A 17,361-nucleotide genomic window follows, 5' to 3' on the forward strand; every position below is an offset into this window, starting at 1 on the left:
TCATTCTTGCTCAGTTTTATTTCACTCAGTTTAATGCATTTCTTAATAACTTTTTAAGTGGCCACTGCTGCCAAATTTTTCTGAGCTCCTTTTGCTAAAATTGTTACCAGCACTTCGAAGAACATGGACTGCTTACGAGAAGTAAACCCTACTAATGCCTGCAACGCAAGGGGAGCCAAAAGGCTTTAAAAATAAAAGGCTACAATGGGAATTTTTCAAACAAACATTTTCATAATACATGCACTGTTCATCTCTCTCTAAATAGGCTAATATACTTTTCATTCAGAGCCAAGGGCAGCATTGAAAAATCCTAAATTGCAAATTAATTTGCACATAGATGTGTAAATTTGTAGAAGAATATTATGAAATGGTTAATGATGCAATCTATCACCTGGCAGCATTTAGAATAAACACACTTTTTGATTCCCATATCACAGTATTGAGTCATATAGAAGCTGTTCAGTGGCTTCCAAATCAGCCCCCTGAAAATCTGTATCAAAACACTTGCAGTATCTTCTTTCAGTGGCAATGACATTGACTCTGAAGTTATCACATATGAATAGAAAACGCTGTCTTCAAACAGCTCAAGTTTTCCTTCCTTTAGATACAGAAAGCAATCTTAGATAGACAATTTATGGTAGAGAAGATAGTCAAATAATGGAGCTCCACACTATGAGGTTACTAACTAGGTAAATTTGGATTGTGAATTGCTCAGGGAAGCCATACTTGCCAAGATCTTTCCAACTGTTTCAATCATGACTCTCTCTATATATATTTATATATATTTATGTATGTATATGCATATATACATACACACGTACAGGTCTGCATATAAAAACTCAAACTACCTACTAAATGAGCAAGGTTCCTGGAATTTTTAAGAACGCTGCTTAGAATGAAACGATCAGAGTTATTTTTTCAAAGGGAGTCTGGCTGTAGTTTTCATCTATACATGCCTACAACTTCTAGTAATACATTCACATTTGTAAACATTCTTACAAAGACAAAGGACCATATTTTGTTGCTCAGACATTACTCCTGAGTAGTTTAAGATTCCTGGCAATGCATTCCCAATAACCAAGTTAGTTTGTGCAGTACTTACAACAACGAGCTCATAAAGAAATAGTCTTTTCTTTTTGTTAGCGTGACAGTCTTCCTTCAGCCTCTTCACAACATGTGCAACTCTTTCTGATTCCTTATCAACATATGCCTCATTAAAGTCGTCCCATGACATATGTGAATATCCTAGCACTTCAGCCAAAGCTCTCCAGTCATAAACACTCTCAGATACTGTAGATAAGACCACTGAGTAGATGTAAGTCAGATTTTTAAATGGCAGTGCAATTTGTTCAACAAGATTCCTGGTTGGTAGCTCACTATCAGCAGTATCCATAGCTTGTTCTTTAGAAATCACTTTTACGTTTTTGCAGTGTACAAGACCAATCTTTCTTCTGAGAACTCCTACGTACCATTCTTTTATTTTAGTCTGTCCAATGGCTTTTACTTTATCTTCACCAAGAAGTGCTATTGTGTCACCTTTAAAATATTCTAGCAAATAGTCAATCTTACTTTGACGTAATACGGTTTTCAAAGCCACTCCATAGGTGTTAATATTTAAGCTTTTATCTTGAAATTTTGGATATTTAACTGTTGGTATTAATAGCAGAGGTGCAGACTTGATTTCTTTGCGTTTTTGTAAGCGCTTTGGCCTACTGACAATTCCAGTTAGTTTTGGAGCTGGATCAGGAGTCGTAACACAGAACTGCATCACTTGGCTACTTTTTAAGACTTTAATCTGAGCAAGGAAAACAAAGAAATGCATCTCCCCAGGCCCTAGCATGGAAAACAGGAATTGCTGGTGTACCATTTCACCAGTTTTCAGTTCTTCCTCTTTAATGCTTTTGCCTTCATTTTCCATCTTCACTTCAAAAACTGGACTGCAGGATATCAAAGAAATGTTTAGATCTTGTGGCTTTTCAAGCAGAAATGTGTGCTTTCCCCACAGCTGAAACACAACAGGAGGCATACTTCTACCTCCCTTTTTAATATCATAAATTGTAAGCTGTCTTGGAATGTAGTTATGACCAAAGACTGCAAAAACTGCTGTGAAAGATGGGTGAATATATTTGGGACCATAAATTCCTACTGAGACAGTTTTATGAACATAGTCCCAGACAGTAGTGACTGGAGGTTGAATTTTATTCGCTTCTACTGCAACCACCGTATACATCACGTGACTCAGGTCTATTAGCTTCACTTGTATGGTATCTTGATAAAAGTAGCAGTTCTGTAACTTCTTAAAAGGCCCTTCTTTAGTAAGGCTGTAAAAGCACACAATATCAGTCATAACTTGGCTGACAGGATCGTTCTTCAATTTAGCTGCAACTTTCACTTCTAGGAAAATGGCTTCCCTCGTGCTGAGATTGCTTAATGTAAGTTCTATTAGAGGACTTACAGTGCTAGACAGTTCATTGTTAAGTGATAATGGAGGGTTAAGAATAGCCTTGAGGCCAACTTCCTGAAATTCTCCAGGTAATACATGGCCCATAGGGATGTGAACATTGATATCAGAGTCAGGAAGCTGTACTGATCCCCCTTCATGATTCAGTTTACAAACTATATGCATATCAGTGGCTTGCGTTTGTGCCCAGCCAGGGCTATGACTTATTGCTTCTAAATCTAGACAAGACCGGGTCAGTTGTCGGTGACTCAACCAAGCCACCTTGTAGGCTTCACGATCATTTTGGAGGCATGCTGTATCTGAAGCTACAGTCTGAGGTGCTGTCTTGCGAGGACTAAGTCTTTGGTTATCAATAATATCCAGGAAGTCAGAGACACTCTTGGATCGTCCAGATCTTCTTGCTGAAGTTTTTCTCAGAAGACAATCAATATCTAGCTCATCACCTGAGGAAGCCAAAGAGTCCCTGTTGCTAGAAACTCTGGAGAATACATAGGGTTTTTCTTTTAAGACAGAAAGGTATTTATTATTTTCATTTCTATTTGAAGCAGCTATGTCACGTATGAAAGGATTGGATGCTGACAGTTTGTTCCAGAAAGGGTTAGTCTTGGAAACAGCATGGACATGTTCGAATACATGAGAACAGTCAATATTCAAATCCAATTTACTTTCATTGTCATCTGTTTAAAAGAGAAAACAAAAGTATTTCCTAAAGCACAAGGTTTTTTTTTTTTTTTTTTTCCAAGCTGAGGACAATGAGACATTCCATTCCATTCACTTCCAGTTGGAAGTCTGTTAACAAACTGAACAACCAGTAACTAAATTTAACCTACTAAAATGCACATAGCTCAAGTCATTAAGGAACATGTTTACAAACATCTACTTCAAGTTTTCAAAGAGTATCAATATTCACTTCTAAGTAGCTTTTAAGAATTTATGTTAAAGAGCTTTAACAAATTATTTCTGAAAAATATAAAACATTTTTTGCATGGTGCCAATGATTATTAACTCCTACAACTATTAATGGGCTTTGAGTATGCCAAAGTCCCATAAGGTTTAAATCCTTACATTACAGTAATCTATGATCTCTTAGGAAAGACTGCAGATATTTTTGATTTGTGACTACATCTGTGAAAAGATTAAACAACTCATGTTTAGTTTTTCCAACACTGCAGACAGTGTAGCCAGTACAGGTAAATGTATTTTTCAGGCTTCCTTTTCATGCTAGTGCACATGCATTTAATTGATGATAGCACTCTTACAATTTATCTCAACGTGAGTGGATTTTGTTATACCAATTTTCGGTTTAAAAGTTTGATTGGTATAGCTTATGAATTCCTGTACTGTTTGAAATTCAGAAAGAAATGTTCTCGAGTCTTCTGGTTTTCCTGAGACTTCTTTTTAATAGATGAATAGGAGTGCATAAGTGAAATTTAACTATGCTTTCTAATCAAAGTACTGACTATTAACAATAATGCCCATTTGCTGTGAGTACCAGATGGCCTCTGGAAAGCTTCATTCATATTTGATATTAATAACTGTTTGCAAATCTTAGTTTAGAGGCTGTTTTTAAGACTCAATTTCTGCATTGAACAGCATGTCTGCAACATTTTATCTTAAGGATTTCTATCACTTCAGTTTTATGTTATTTTTATACATACAGAGGTTTATACCATCCCTTCTTTGTACATTCTAGTAAAGGATTTTAATTTTAGAGGGGAAATTCAGCATTTCTGTTTTTTCAGTGTACCTCTATTTGCATTGTTATCCTTCCTATAGTAACTTCCATCTCCAAGTTTACTAATTATTGCTCAGTCACAAGAATGACTGTGATTCAGCCAAAAAAATTGAAGCCATTTTGTACTTTTTTCAATTTCCAATTTGTCACGAATTGTGACCGAGAGCCAAAACGGTGAAGTTTTACCACAGTTCCAGAAAAATTCCAATTTGGAAGAACCTCAGTGGAATTTATCAGCTTCCCAGCTGCCCACCTGGAAGGCTCTGGAGTTGTCTTGACAAGAACCTTCCAGGTCAGCTGCCAGAGAGGAACAGAGCCCGGGCACCCAGCCCTCTGCCTTTCTGGCAGCTGGACTTGGCCAGATGCCTGGCAGACAGGGCTGGGTTGCTCTAGCTCCAACTGAAAAGGGCTATAGTTTCTGCCTGCAGGCCAAAAAGCCTTCTCTACACTGTGCTGCTGATACAATTTCCCAGTGGAAAAGGAGAATCATTTTTATTTATTAAAAATAAATTAATCCCAAAGAAGTGTTAGACTATTTTTGTGAAAGGCATATTTCTTCGGGAAAAAAATCTGAAGGAAAAACTCTGCAGAGCCCAAGTCATTAGACTAGACTTTTTCTCACGCCAGCTTCCATCACACAAGTGAGAGTGGGTTGTAGTACGTTAGTAAAGAAATAATTGCCACTGCCCAACTTGCACAGCAAGTGCCAGGCCCATCGTTACTCACATCTGCTACCGTGCAAAAGCTAAGAGAATGCCTGCCTTGTGAAGAGGAATGTTTTCTTAATTTGGGGGTTAAAATAGCAATGAAGTTAATATAATTTTGATTTTAGTTAAGAACTTCTTCCCTCCTCCCTGAACCCCTATAAATGTACCCTAAGTAGCATTTCTTTCATGTAAGGTTAATGGTTACAACTTTTCCTCTGTATCCCTGGCCCATATTTGCTCTGTCAGGGGACAAGGGAGTTCCTTTATGCTGACAAGCTACTCTTAGGTGACCTTGTGACAGCCCCCTTGCACTACAACATTGGGGACATCATAGATGTTCCCAGTGAACAACGCAAAACACAAGCAATACAGAAGAACTGATGTGCAGCGGTGTACAGAATAGCTGTAGCTCTTGATGCTACTGAGAGTTCTCCATAAGTGCAGATTTTAAGTGGAAACCCTGAGTAAATAAAATAGTAGAACAGGCATACTGTAGCTGGATGAAGGTGTTTGGTCATCCATATCAATCAAAGTCCCTTCTGATCTGCTCCGTGGAATCTCTCCTGCATGTAGGGAAGCTATTCCGCTATTGGAAATATTTTCCTCCTAGGAAACAGTTAAGGTACAGTATATTAGTAAGCATGCAGTTTGAAAAAGGGGAACTTGACGAATAATCAAGCTTTGTTTCTGTGATGTGACACAAATGAAAAAACCTTAAGAGTGAAGTTGTGGTTTATGAGTAAATTTATGGAATCTACCCAGGAGCATCATAGCCCATAGTGAATCTTACTACCTAGTTTGCAGTAAAAACAACAGATGCTACAGCCTCAATAAAATACTGTATCCCAGTGAAGTCAAGTCAGTCACAGTTAAGCATCTTGCAGCTGGAACTGAGACAATGGTACAATCTAAACTTCCATTCAGAATATCTTGAATGAAAACACAGCTCAAAACAGGAACTAGAATGTTTATTTAAAAACCTAAGGTTGACTAGAAACATTAAAGAGGAAGATCTAAATCTGTTCCTTCCTCTGCCAGCTGAAAATAAAATATTTTTAACCCCTTCTGCTATATTATTCTTCATTTGCTCTTCCCCGAGTGAACATCAGGCCAGATTTTCCTGTTGGTCCTTACAAGCATAACTAAAGATTACCCTGCTATGGGACCCGTGATAACACAGCAACAGCACAGGAGAGAACATTTGGGTCTCTCTGCTTCCTTATTCCAGCTACAATAAAATCACTTCATTCTTTGACGCAGTCTGCACAGGGACTGGGCTGCACAAGGACTGTAAACCAGGTGCTGCGGTTGAGAGAAACAGAGCCAGGAGCAAACAGATTGCAATGGCAAAGCAAGAGCCTCAGGGTTCCCCTTCCTACTGCTGCTTTGAGCTGCCTAGGAAAAGGAGTTGAAGGTCCACGCAACTTGGAAGGAGCATTGGGTGTCTGAGGTGCCACAGTTACTGTGTCCCAGCTCCAGATTGTACTGGAGCAAGTACAATCTTCTAGACTCTTCTGTACAGAAGAGCTTATTAAATCTGTGCTATAAACCGAGCGATCATTTACTAACTCTCCCTAAATCCTCTGAATGGTCCTGTGTGTAGTGGGGGTGTAAACGATGAGGGGCAAGAAATAGATATATTAACAGATGATGTATTGCTGGCTGCCATTTCTGCAGCAGCAATTGCAACCTAAGCAGATCTCTTCATTATGATTAAAATAAAAAAATGAATTGAGCCTGGTTTTGCTGTATCTATAAGGAAAAGGACTTTTCAGTTACAATACTAATAGGTGAGTTACGGAAAAAAGCAAAGCACACCTTATGTCAAAGCATTACTGAATGAGCAACCAGGAGCTGAATTTTCCATTGCACACAATGCAATGGCTTAATGTATAGATTCCTCCCCCCACCCCGGAATGGAAGGGTACACAGGCAGGGAAGCAGGACTGACACTAGGCCTGACAATTACCCCGGCACCTCTGCTGTCAGTGCAGCAAGGACTTTCAGGTTCGTCTGTCACAGCTGAAATTAAAAACTACTAGAAGTATTCAGAGCATGACAGTTTACGAACAATGGATGTTTTCATCAACAAGTATAGTATCTTTGACTTCAGTGGAAGTAATCCTTATCTAAGTGAAATAAAAACTAAATTTTTGTCTCAAATGTGTGCTGGAGTTAAGATCTATTCATCTTGTGTTTGGACTTATTTCTGAGACTGTCATCTAGATAGAGGGTTTTTGTTTGTATTTTGAAGTATCATCTAAAGATAGCCATGTAGGCTGTCTGCATTTATATACGTTATTATAGGAAAAGGAAAGACACTAAAAGAAAAGACACTAAACTGATTTGAGCTCCATTAAAAAACACATCTAGACTTTGGGACCATCTCTCAGGGCTACGAATAAGAGATTTTGACACTAAAGTCCACAATTCTCAAAACTGGAAAGCATTTATTTCAGCTATGGGTGGCAAAATACATGCAAGTCACATAATTATCATTATTCTCACACTGTGTGTTTTTTTATTCTTCCTCCACTTGCACTCCAACATGATTTTAATGTCTTCTTTATCTAAGAAGCACTTCTACCAGAAATCTCAGATTATGGTTTTAGAAGTCCTGATCTCAGATAGCAGTGAAAGTTAGCTTCCAACAGTTCTTGGGTTCTGTTATTAATGCCTCATCAGAACCAAATCGGAATGTAAAAAGCTTCTTTAATCACAAAGCTGTAATTTCAAGATTTGGCATTCCACACCCATATAAAAGTATTACACTTCTTTCTAATAATAGAACACAATATCTTTGATAATGTGTTTGTATTATTTTCAAATAATTAATTGTTGCTTTGTTGCTGCGTCTCAAAATGTTGCTAAAAGAGATTGCATCATATAAACATGCAAAATTCTTAGCTCAGGCTTCTGTTCCAGGCATTGTGGATGCTTTAACTGATATAAGATTATTCATAGTCTCACTCCCAATAAGCATGCAAACAATCTGTGTAGGATTCTCACTTGGACCAGGCAAGTCCACCGTTTAAAAACATTAGCACATTCTTTGCCAACACTGATGCCTGACTGATGATTTATTGATCGATTGGTATATTAATCTATGAATGGTTCTTTTATATGTGAAAAAAGACCAAAAATAAAACCAAAGCACAAGTATTTCAATTGGTATATGAAGTTAGAGGCAATAGGTGAAGCGGAGAAAACAGGCCAAGAGCACAAGCAGATGCATGCGAGCTAAAATAGGAAACCAGATGGGAAGGGAGAGAGAGACAGAGGAAGAAGAAAGTCTCTGTACACAGCGGGAGTATATTGATAGAGACATGGCAACAACATTGCATACAGGAGTTTTATAAATGCTAAGAATCTCTACAAATTGAATAAGCCATTTCCTAAATATTCCCTTTGGGAGCTCCTTAAAACCTTCACCGCTAGTCTGGCACCAAGACAGAGAAGGCGGGTAGTGAGAAGGAAGAACACTTTTAAAAATAAGGCATCTCTCTCTCTCTCTCTCAAGAGAGCATTCCTCAATATGAGAGCATGTTGAGAGAGCCCCAGCAATTCAAGCATGTCTACAGGCCAGCCAGGAAGAGGAGGCAAAAAGGGAGAGATATAAACATTCCTGCACAGAAGATGGCTGCATTTGGTCAGAACGACAAGGGGTGGGAAATGCTAGGGACGAGCTGCATCCATGCCATCATGCGCCAAGCAATGCGTCTCCTGAAGGAGGCTGAATGATCTGACACAGGAGCCGGGTCCCCTCCCTCTCTCCTGTTCTCCAGCCTTGGTGCTGGGAACATGCAGGTCCCCAGTGCCTTTGTACAAGACTGGGAAACTAAGAAAACCTAACGCTCCCCATTTCCTGAGGGGAAAAGCTGCAATTAAACAGCATCCCAGCCAAGACAGGATGCCAAGACAGGATAATCTTATTAAGTAGGGACTTGCCTGGACAAATCTGGAAGTATGATCGTTCACAACACAGGAGAGATGAATGCGTACGGTGTATAAAGCCATATTGATCAGGAGCAAAGGGAAAGGTATGAAACCCTCTTGCTTCAAAAAGAGGAAGTCACGCATAGGAGAAAACAGGAGCTAAGCTTTTCACTTGCTGCAGCTGCTGAATAAGATGTAAACTGACAAATGCTTAATGGTGCAAAGAACAACTTGACTGATAGTATGTCTGCTCGCAGTGAGAACTGACCAGGGAATTGCATGAAGAGGTTGGAAAGAGATGTGACATCGGGTGATCAGTGAGAGAATCTGAGTAACTGTGGAGAGATGTGGCATTTTTCCTGTATGAGGGCAAAAGATATTTTGCTAGGTGCTATCTGCTGTTAAAGCTTGGAGTGCATTGTTGGACCCATAAGAGATGGAAAAAAATCAGGACTCAAATCTTCTGGCAGGCATGTTGCAACAGTGTTTGCTCAGAGTGGGGAGAAGGAGGGGAAAAAAAAAAAAAAGAAAGCATCTCAGGGAAGATCTCAGGAAAAGCGTCAGGGGAACATCTCAGGTAGAAAGTTCAAAGTTTCAGAAAACTCAGGAGACAGTCTTGTTGCAAATAGCAGTTTTCCTGCATGTGATGTCTCTAGAAGTCTCATCCAGTCCTTTTAAAAATTGAAGTGCACTTTTTTTTTCCAGAGTCTCTACCAAAGAAAACATGTCCTGCAGTGCTTAAAATAGTGGCAAGGAAAAAAAAAGCCCCAAAGCAAATACTTCCTCACTGCCTCTGCCCTCAAAAATGAGAGGGAACACATTCCTTTGTGGCTTTGAGGTATCAGCATCCCAAAACAAGACATTAGCATTTGCCTTTCATTCGGCTTTAACCATACACAGATCACGTTGCATTATTCACAACAATTCCCACCCTTTGTATCCAGAGAATGAAACTTAGATATTTACAGAGACAGGACACGCAACACAAGCAGATGATGGAAATGAACTTAGGCCCTCAAGCTCACTTATAGCTGTGGCAGGGAAACATAACTTGCTAGTTATACAGTTTTGGTTAAAGTTCATAAATTCCCCATTACTTCTGAAAATATCAGCAGGGAGCAGCAGCACAAGAGCATGAAGATCTGTCTATCTATATTAAATACAGTGTTCTTGGCGTGACCGTGTACTGAGTATACTGAGGGGTTTAAATTCTATTAAATACCTCTGTAGGGCGGGGGGGGGGAATAAAGAGAAAGCAGTACAAAGAAGAGATAATTTTTAGAATGCACTACACATCAGTCAATCAAAAACACTGTTTTCAGCAAATGAATACGCTCCTAACTAAACACTAGTTACAGTAATGTCTCATTTTAACAGTCCCATGGCACTTGTTGCTTGGAACAACTTTACACAGAATCTAGATTGGAATTTGGGTACAGGTGATTGGACATGAGTTTACCAGCCTGTGGTTACAGGGCTGAACTCTCATACTGTAGCAAGTGGTAGTATGTGATAGCAGAGAAAACTTTAAGCTGGCATAATAAAGTCTTGGATTTATTCTCATGGTGTATGTAAGGCAGTTAAGCAATTGAAGTTGCTGCTTTGAACTGAGACAGAAATGGCTTTTAATGTTCGAGCTGGAGAGATGCGAACAAGAGATGCGAACAAGAGATGCGTTGTCTAACTTACCAACACTTAGCAGCAACTTCAGTGCTTTACATGTGACCATGTTACATATCACTTTACCCGTAAGGACAGCAAAGCACCTCAAATGGATATTTCTACTGATTTATCCAATTGTTAAATAGTTGATGATACCCACTTTTTCAAAGTTCTGAAAATTTAATAGCCAGTGAGAATCAGAGCCATTCATGCTTCTTCCAGAAACTTAGGGTTTTACGCTTTCTGCAAACTGAACTTGCCTACCCTGCTGCTTGTAGCTGATGTAACTGCTGCTCGTAATACCTAATTTGAGCTAGCTTCAAAGGTTACAGCTAGCAGTCTCAGCACAGCAAAAAAGGAACTGGAAGTGGGCCATCATCTCAGTAGATTTCCACAACTTCACAGGTGTGTTTTGTAGCCTCCACTTAGCTTTGCAGTACCCAGAAGTTCCCAAACTGGCTGCTTTGCAGTCAGTTCGGGAAATCCTGTGTAAGCAAAATGACTAGATCATAGACACTCCCTCTGCAAAGCAAGTATCCTTCCCTTCATTGTGTGGGTCTACACTTCTAAAATTACTTTTATAAGCATGAGGGTTAGAGCATTTATTTTCATTTATTTATAAACTTTACATTTGGGAATATTGCTGTGCAGAAGCCTCAAGAAGGTTTAATTAAGTTTTGATGTTATCTTTCAGGTTTCATCTACAACTCTGAAACACTCCATGGTTTCTCTTTGATGTTAGAGAATGGAATACATTGTCTTTTAAACAGTTACATAGTAATGTAACTAAAGAACTGGAAATGAAAAGTAAAGATGATAGTAACACAAATTTAGCCCCTTTAATTCATTTGTTATTAATGTGTAATATTTATTCTTTTTGCTAGGCCAAGCAACCAGCTTTGCAAGTTTATCCCTTAATTTAATTCTTCTACAATCTCATTTGCTGACCACCTCTACAAAGCCTTTAAAACACAAAAACACTTAAAAGTACCATTGTAAAAAATACAATGGTACTTTCACTTGTTTGTATATAAATATGCATACTTTGGAATGCAGTTTCTTCACTTTTGGAGATCTTATGAAAGCTTTTGGCTCCTTCTCAGTGAGGAAAATACTATAGATTCCTACTGACTCTGATCCCAGAATTACCCCCTCAAAACTGATATTAAAAGCACTCAGTTTAAGGAATGTTTTTTTTATCTAGCAGTCTCATTTAAAATAAAAAAAAGTTTCCATATCTAGGAGTTGCAGGTGTTTCAGTGTCACAGTAACGCAGTACTGCAAAGCAAAGGCAGTCTCATCGCTGACTTCAAGAAAAATAAAGGAAAATTTATTTTCTAGCAACAAAAGCTTTTACTGGTCTCAGAGTCATAAGAGGCAGGACAAAAATAAATAAATAAAATAAAAGAAGCTTCCTTTGTCCCAAAGATAGGGTTTTGGCAGCATCTTACTCTAACATCTCCTACAGTTATGTACGGAGAATAGTATCTGTCTGCTAGCCACACAGATAGAAAGTAAAGGATGACAGTTCCTGAATAGTCACAAACCTGGGCCAAGTAGTGAACTGGTTCTTCACGAGGAGCTGACATTCTTACTCTTCACTGAGTTACATGTTTCATAAAAGTAGTTACTTTTTCATTTAACTGCTGAGCATAGACAAGTGAAAAAAATCCTCTTGACTTACAACATTAAAACATCCCAGTTGGCCCAGTGATGCAATAAGAAAAATTCTGCAAGAGTTATGCTCTCCTCGTGGTATTAGGGCAAAGCAGAATGCAACATGAAACTCACCTGCAGAGAAAGGCGATTGTTTTGCTCACTCTCACCTCTTAAGATTTTAATATTAAAAGCATAAATGTTAATGTTACTTGAATTATAGGCATCTGTATCAGCTTGATATTTTGCAAAGATGTTATGTTCTTTCCTAGTCTAAGATAATGGCAATTATATAACAAAGAGCTGTGCCCAACACTGTGTCAGGGCCTAATCTTGAACTTTCTATCATGAAACTGAATTGCCTGCCCTATCTGTCTGGATAGGGCCTCTCTATTTTGGACAGGGCTTCTCTATTTTGGACAGTTGTAGATCAAAGATGTATGGGCAAACCAACCATGCAATGTGAACCTTGAAGTAAATCCAGCCTGATACTTTGGCATGTGCAAAGTGACTTTACTCCTCTGGTGTTCTGGTTTCAGGACTTCGAAGCGAGTGCCGGGAAAGATTTAGATGGTATGGCAGTGGGCTGTTTTTTCAGTGAGAGGAGACTAGAACAGGACTCTTAACGTAGGCCTGAGTGGCTTCTGCTCCAGCAGAAAGGAAAAACACATCAGAAAGGATAGACTATCAGGTGAACCTCTTTACATAGAGCCACTTTGGTTTGGTGATTAGCTTTTGAAAAACCAAGTTAGAGCAGCAATAAATATGTGGAGTTTGTTTCACAGTGTTTAAGACTTGTTAAACAAACTTCTAAAAATGTATAGATAAGCCAAGAAGGAATTAACTGGGGCATGAATTTAGGGGTGGGGGAGAATGGGGGTACATGCCTCAAGTCAGTCACCTGTTCCATCTCTCTGGAGAAACATACTGGCAGCCACCCATGTCGGGAAAATGCTTCATTAAATATAGTAGAAAGAAGTAGACCTTTTGGCTCAAGGACTCCTCTCATCATCACTTGTGGTTAGTTTAGAGAGTTAATAGCCCTAAGTGTAATCATTCTTCAGTGCATCCACATATTATGTTTTGCTCCACTTGACTGACCACACAGCAAGCACAGTGGATAGGTTACAGCACAAATAGTATGTTTGATAGATTATGATAATGTTTTCAAGGAAAGAATGATACTTATTTTTCATGTATTGATCTGTTTTGACTGAAAAGCTTGTTTAATAGTCCTTGAGGCTTTAGAAACAAACATACTGAAGAGAATATCAAAATGGGAGTCTTAATCAGAGTTATACTTCCCAAGCTACTGCACGGAAAGCCCTCATGTTGTATGTGGCTTGTTGTGCTTAGAGTCCCGAAAGTTTGGTTCAACTCTTCTGACAATGAGATGTCATCTCATTAGCAATGCAGACACAAATATTCTGAATAACAGGATGAGCTGTCCATTAACCTACACCAGCTAATATTTTAAGTTATTTTTTGACATTGTCTGCTGAAACTAATTTTGAAGGGAAAAGGGAGGGAAATTCTGAAAAATATATTTTGTTGTCCAAAAGCCAAACCCAACACCTCTCATATTGCATACTCTCCCTTTATATAGCAATTATACACGTTCTTGACAAGCAAAAAGCCTCTTATTTCTATCAAGTGGAATTCATGTTTAAATGGGCAGTTTCTCTGCTGATGAAGGATGTGTGAATCTCTGAATTCCACTCAACTACTACTTACCAATAGCACTGCTAACAAATATCATATTTCCACTGTAGTAATGCCTGCCAGATCAAATATAGAATGATAATTATCTCACAACAAGGATGAGTTCATAAGACAATTGTCAGATCCCATTTAATAATCCATCTCTGATCACAGCAAACTACATATTTCAGAGAAGAAAGTGAGTCCTACATATGAAAACACAGAGCTGCCTCTAATAACACTAGTAGCTTTATGACATAAAATAGGATTTATTCTATCCCTTTAAAAAAGTCTCTAGCCCTCATTATCTATGTAGCTGTTCCTCTAAGGGAACTCATGAGTTCAAGAAAAGTTGAGGCAACTAGTTCCCCAAAAATTTCAAGTCCTTATGTGCCTTATTTCTTAAATCTTTTTGTTATCTTGGTTCGTTGATTGAACTGTCTACCCTTGCATGTTGAGAAAAGGCAATCTTTACCTTTGTTCCTTAGCGTTTGGTAGGATAAGCAGAATAACATGTTCCATCTTGTCCATTTTTAGTGACCAAGCCATTCTTAAAAAAGAGAAAAAAAGAATTGAGAGCAAGTACGATGTGGGATTGTTGTTTCAGTTCTCCTATCCTCCAGTCTCGCCATAGCACCTCAGTGTCCAAACATCTTCCCAATAGCAATCCTTCCTAGCGATCCACACTATTAGCCTGGATGCAATACCTCCGTGGAAAGCTAACATGGTTTCCCTGGCTGGGAAACATATTCTAATGCTATAATTAGAATAAAGTAGTAATACTACCGTATTACTTACTGAAAGCACAGTAAGCACGTGCACTCCCTTTTCCTCACTTTCCTGTAGGGCAAGGAGGCAGAAACCATTCCTGAAGCTCTCAATAGCCCAGCTATCTAACCTGCTAAACTTTGCAGTGAACTGCTCATAAGATAAATCAGAGAAGTCTCCCATTTTAGCCGAGGCATTCTTATACTCCTGATTTTAATGCCCTATTGTCTCCGTTCACCCCAAAACCACCAGCACAGCTCCAGCCTTCTCTTTTCAACAGCCCTACCCCTCTGGCTGCTACTGACCTGCTGCCTCCATGCTCCCACTGGTTCCAGCTCTTCCTGCTAAGCTATCGCTGACTTCTGAGAGCAACACTCAACGATGCTGCTGACAGAGCTACTATTGCATAGGAGTGGCATGAGCAAGCACTGTTATACAAGGATGCCTACCCGTTCAAGGAGTCTCCACCACTCAGTTCTATAACATCTTGCCATGCAACCTGCCATGAAGAAAGCATTAACTGCAAAGAAGAAATAAAAGTAGATTTGGCAGCAGTGAGAAGCGAAAGATGACAAAGCTATTGCTTCCTTCTTTCTTATTTACTTCCTTTTCTACCGCTTTCCCTCAGTAGCCCCACACAGGTACACTGGCTACAAAATTGAGTGTTAGAGATGTGGAGGGAACTAGCACAGGACAGAAACTAAGTGAGGGGATCACTGTGAGAGATGTATACACCCAAGCGAGGGGGCTGAAGTGATAGAATGAGGGATACACTTTGTTCTTGATTGACATGCAGAAAGGACCTTCCCCCTATCTGATTTAACATCCAGGCTGGAAAAATTCATCTTTTTTATACACCTCCCCTCCCAAAAAGGGAGTTTAGCAGAGGAAAAGTTTTAATCTACCCCATACAACTTTGACTGAGACTGCTAAAAAAAATAACAGGTAGGGTGATGCAGTTATGAATTGCTCAGAAAATTGGACTAACACCAAATTTATCAGATTTCCAAACAAAGTATCTTGGATAAACCCCATAGGAAATCCTTAGGGAACAGATCCAGAATGTTGTGGATTACACTGTCAATTCAAAATGTGTATCCAGTTTTCTATTTCGTTTATTCTGCTTCAGTAAACTTCTCTATTTTCTTCACAGCTAAAGTTACTGCCTTTCTAACAGAAAGGGAGGGCTGCAGATCAGTAAGTCTTAAATCTAATGGCAGCTTTTGAATATGTTAACTCCAGCTCCCCCCACCCTAAAAAAAGAAAACAAGCAAACTTAAAAAAAAAAAAAATCCAGTCAGTCCTACACTCCTTCAAGAGATTAACACACAGTAAAATCATTTTCGCTGAGAGAGCATTCCCTGCAGGGTCTAGCCAAAAAGCTAGGTGCCAGTCTTTCGTTTTGCACCATTCTTTATGATGTTCAGTGCCTAGACACTGAGCACGCTCGCCTTCCAATTTAATATAAAAATTGAGGGAGCTCAGTGTTTTATACTGTTAAGTCTTAGAAAAAGGCTCTAGTTCTTGGGCCTCACTGGTTTCCTGCACAAAAACCCTATGCATCACTTACCATGCTAAACCATGTTTGCATCCATATGATGCCCCATTCACCAGAACAGAATAATCACCTGGCACATGAAGTGAAAGAGCTGTATAGAATATTGTCAGCCTACTGTTACCAAACTAAAGTTACAGAATATTGATTTGGTATGACTGAGATATTTAAGTTTCATCCAAAACCATTAATTTCAAGGCTATTACATCAAAAAAAAAAATTTCCATATATTGCCTAGAGTTATGAAGTTTTTCTGGCAGCTGCTCTTGGAGTAGGAGACCTAATCTGCCTGATGGAAGAAATCATCAGTGGTGTACTACACATTGCCTATAGCAGATTGGAACAGACAACCATCTCCAACACCATTAACCAGCTCAGGATACAAAGTCCATTTAAGTCCCAGCATAGGCCATTTCTTTTGAAGTCTTTGCCTCTAGCTTCCTCTAGAGTTCTCTAGCTGGTGACTGTCTCTTAGTCTCACCTTAAGAACTACATGGTCTGATACGTAATAGCAGGGTAAGGTTTGCTTCAGAAAGAAATAAACCAGGTACAAAGTTACAAGTGAAATATACTGAAATCCGGATCATGTTTACAATAACTTGTTAGTATTTTGGCTTTCTTAGTTAGGAACCTGAAGGCACTTGCCATGTGTTAGAACAGTGAATTAAGCCTATATAGCAACATCTTTCAAATGCCACCTCTTACAAACAAACAAAAAACACACACACCACCCACTCACCATCCACCTTTAAGTTTCCTTTTCATAAGTTTACTGTCCTTGAGCCATTTGTACTGAAATTTGGAGGGGAAGAAGCATTCACAGCCTTACCAAAAGGTCATTGCCTTTGATAATCAAAGTATTTCCCTTCCCATACCACCTCCTTAGCAAGAAGTTTGGTGTTTTGCACCTTTAACAAGCTCTTACCTCTACAAATAATATGCATTTAAAATGTGTGTTGCTTTATGTGAAATACTGCGGAATCATATAGGTGAAATTCTATTGGGTTGTAGCCAAATTTAGTATTTTATTGGCTTTCTATAGAGACCAACACACACAACATAAACAGCACAATTGAAAGACTGTTTAGATCAGGCAGCTCCCTCCTAACATTTTACAAATATCTTTGCCATCACATTCAGAGGCTCCTTACTTAAAATATACAAGTGTCATACCAATTTT

The 17,361-nt window shown here is 38.9% G+C and overlaps 1 protein-coding gene across 4 annotated transcripts in view; it reads right to left on the reverse strand.

The window, feature by feature from the left end:
- MACC1 (MET transcriptional regulator MACC1) overlaps nt 1–17,361 on the reverse strand; it is a 38,545-nt gene that overhangs the window by 13,412 nt on the left and 7,772 nt on the right. Inside the window, exons 1-4 of one of the 4 annotated variants that reach the window (XM_068935053.1) lie at nt 15,076–15,145; nt 14,334–14,408; nt 5,395–5,509; nt 1,103–3,138 (exon numbers count right to left, since the gene is read on the reverse strand). In XM_068935053.1, the coding sequence (XP_068791154.1) occupies nt 1,103–3,138; nt 5,395–5,425 (2,067 nt within the window). In that variant the 5' untranslated portion in view covers nt 5,426–5,509; nt 14,334–14,408; nt 15,076–15,145. Of the gene's footprint in view, nt 1–1,102; nt 3,139–5,394; nt 5,510–8,851; nt 8,964–14,333; nt 14,409–15,075; nt 15,146–17,361 lie in introns of those variants that run through there. The other 3 variants (XM_068935052.1, XM_068935050.1, XM_068935051.1) reach the window with 3 other exon arrangements.

The sequence above is a fragment of the Struthio camelus genome, chromosome 2, assembly GCF_040807025.1.
Source record: "Struthio camelus isolate bStrCam1 chromosome 2, bStrCam1.hap1, whole genome shotgun sequence".
In the NCBI taxonomy this organism is placed as follows: domain Eukaryota; kingdom Metazoa; phylum Chordata; class Aves; order Struthioniformes; family Struthionidae; genus Struthio; species Struthio camelus.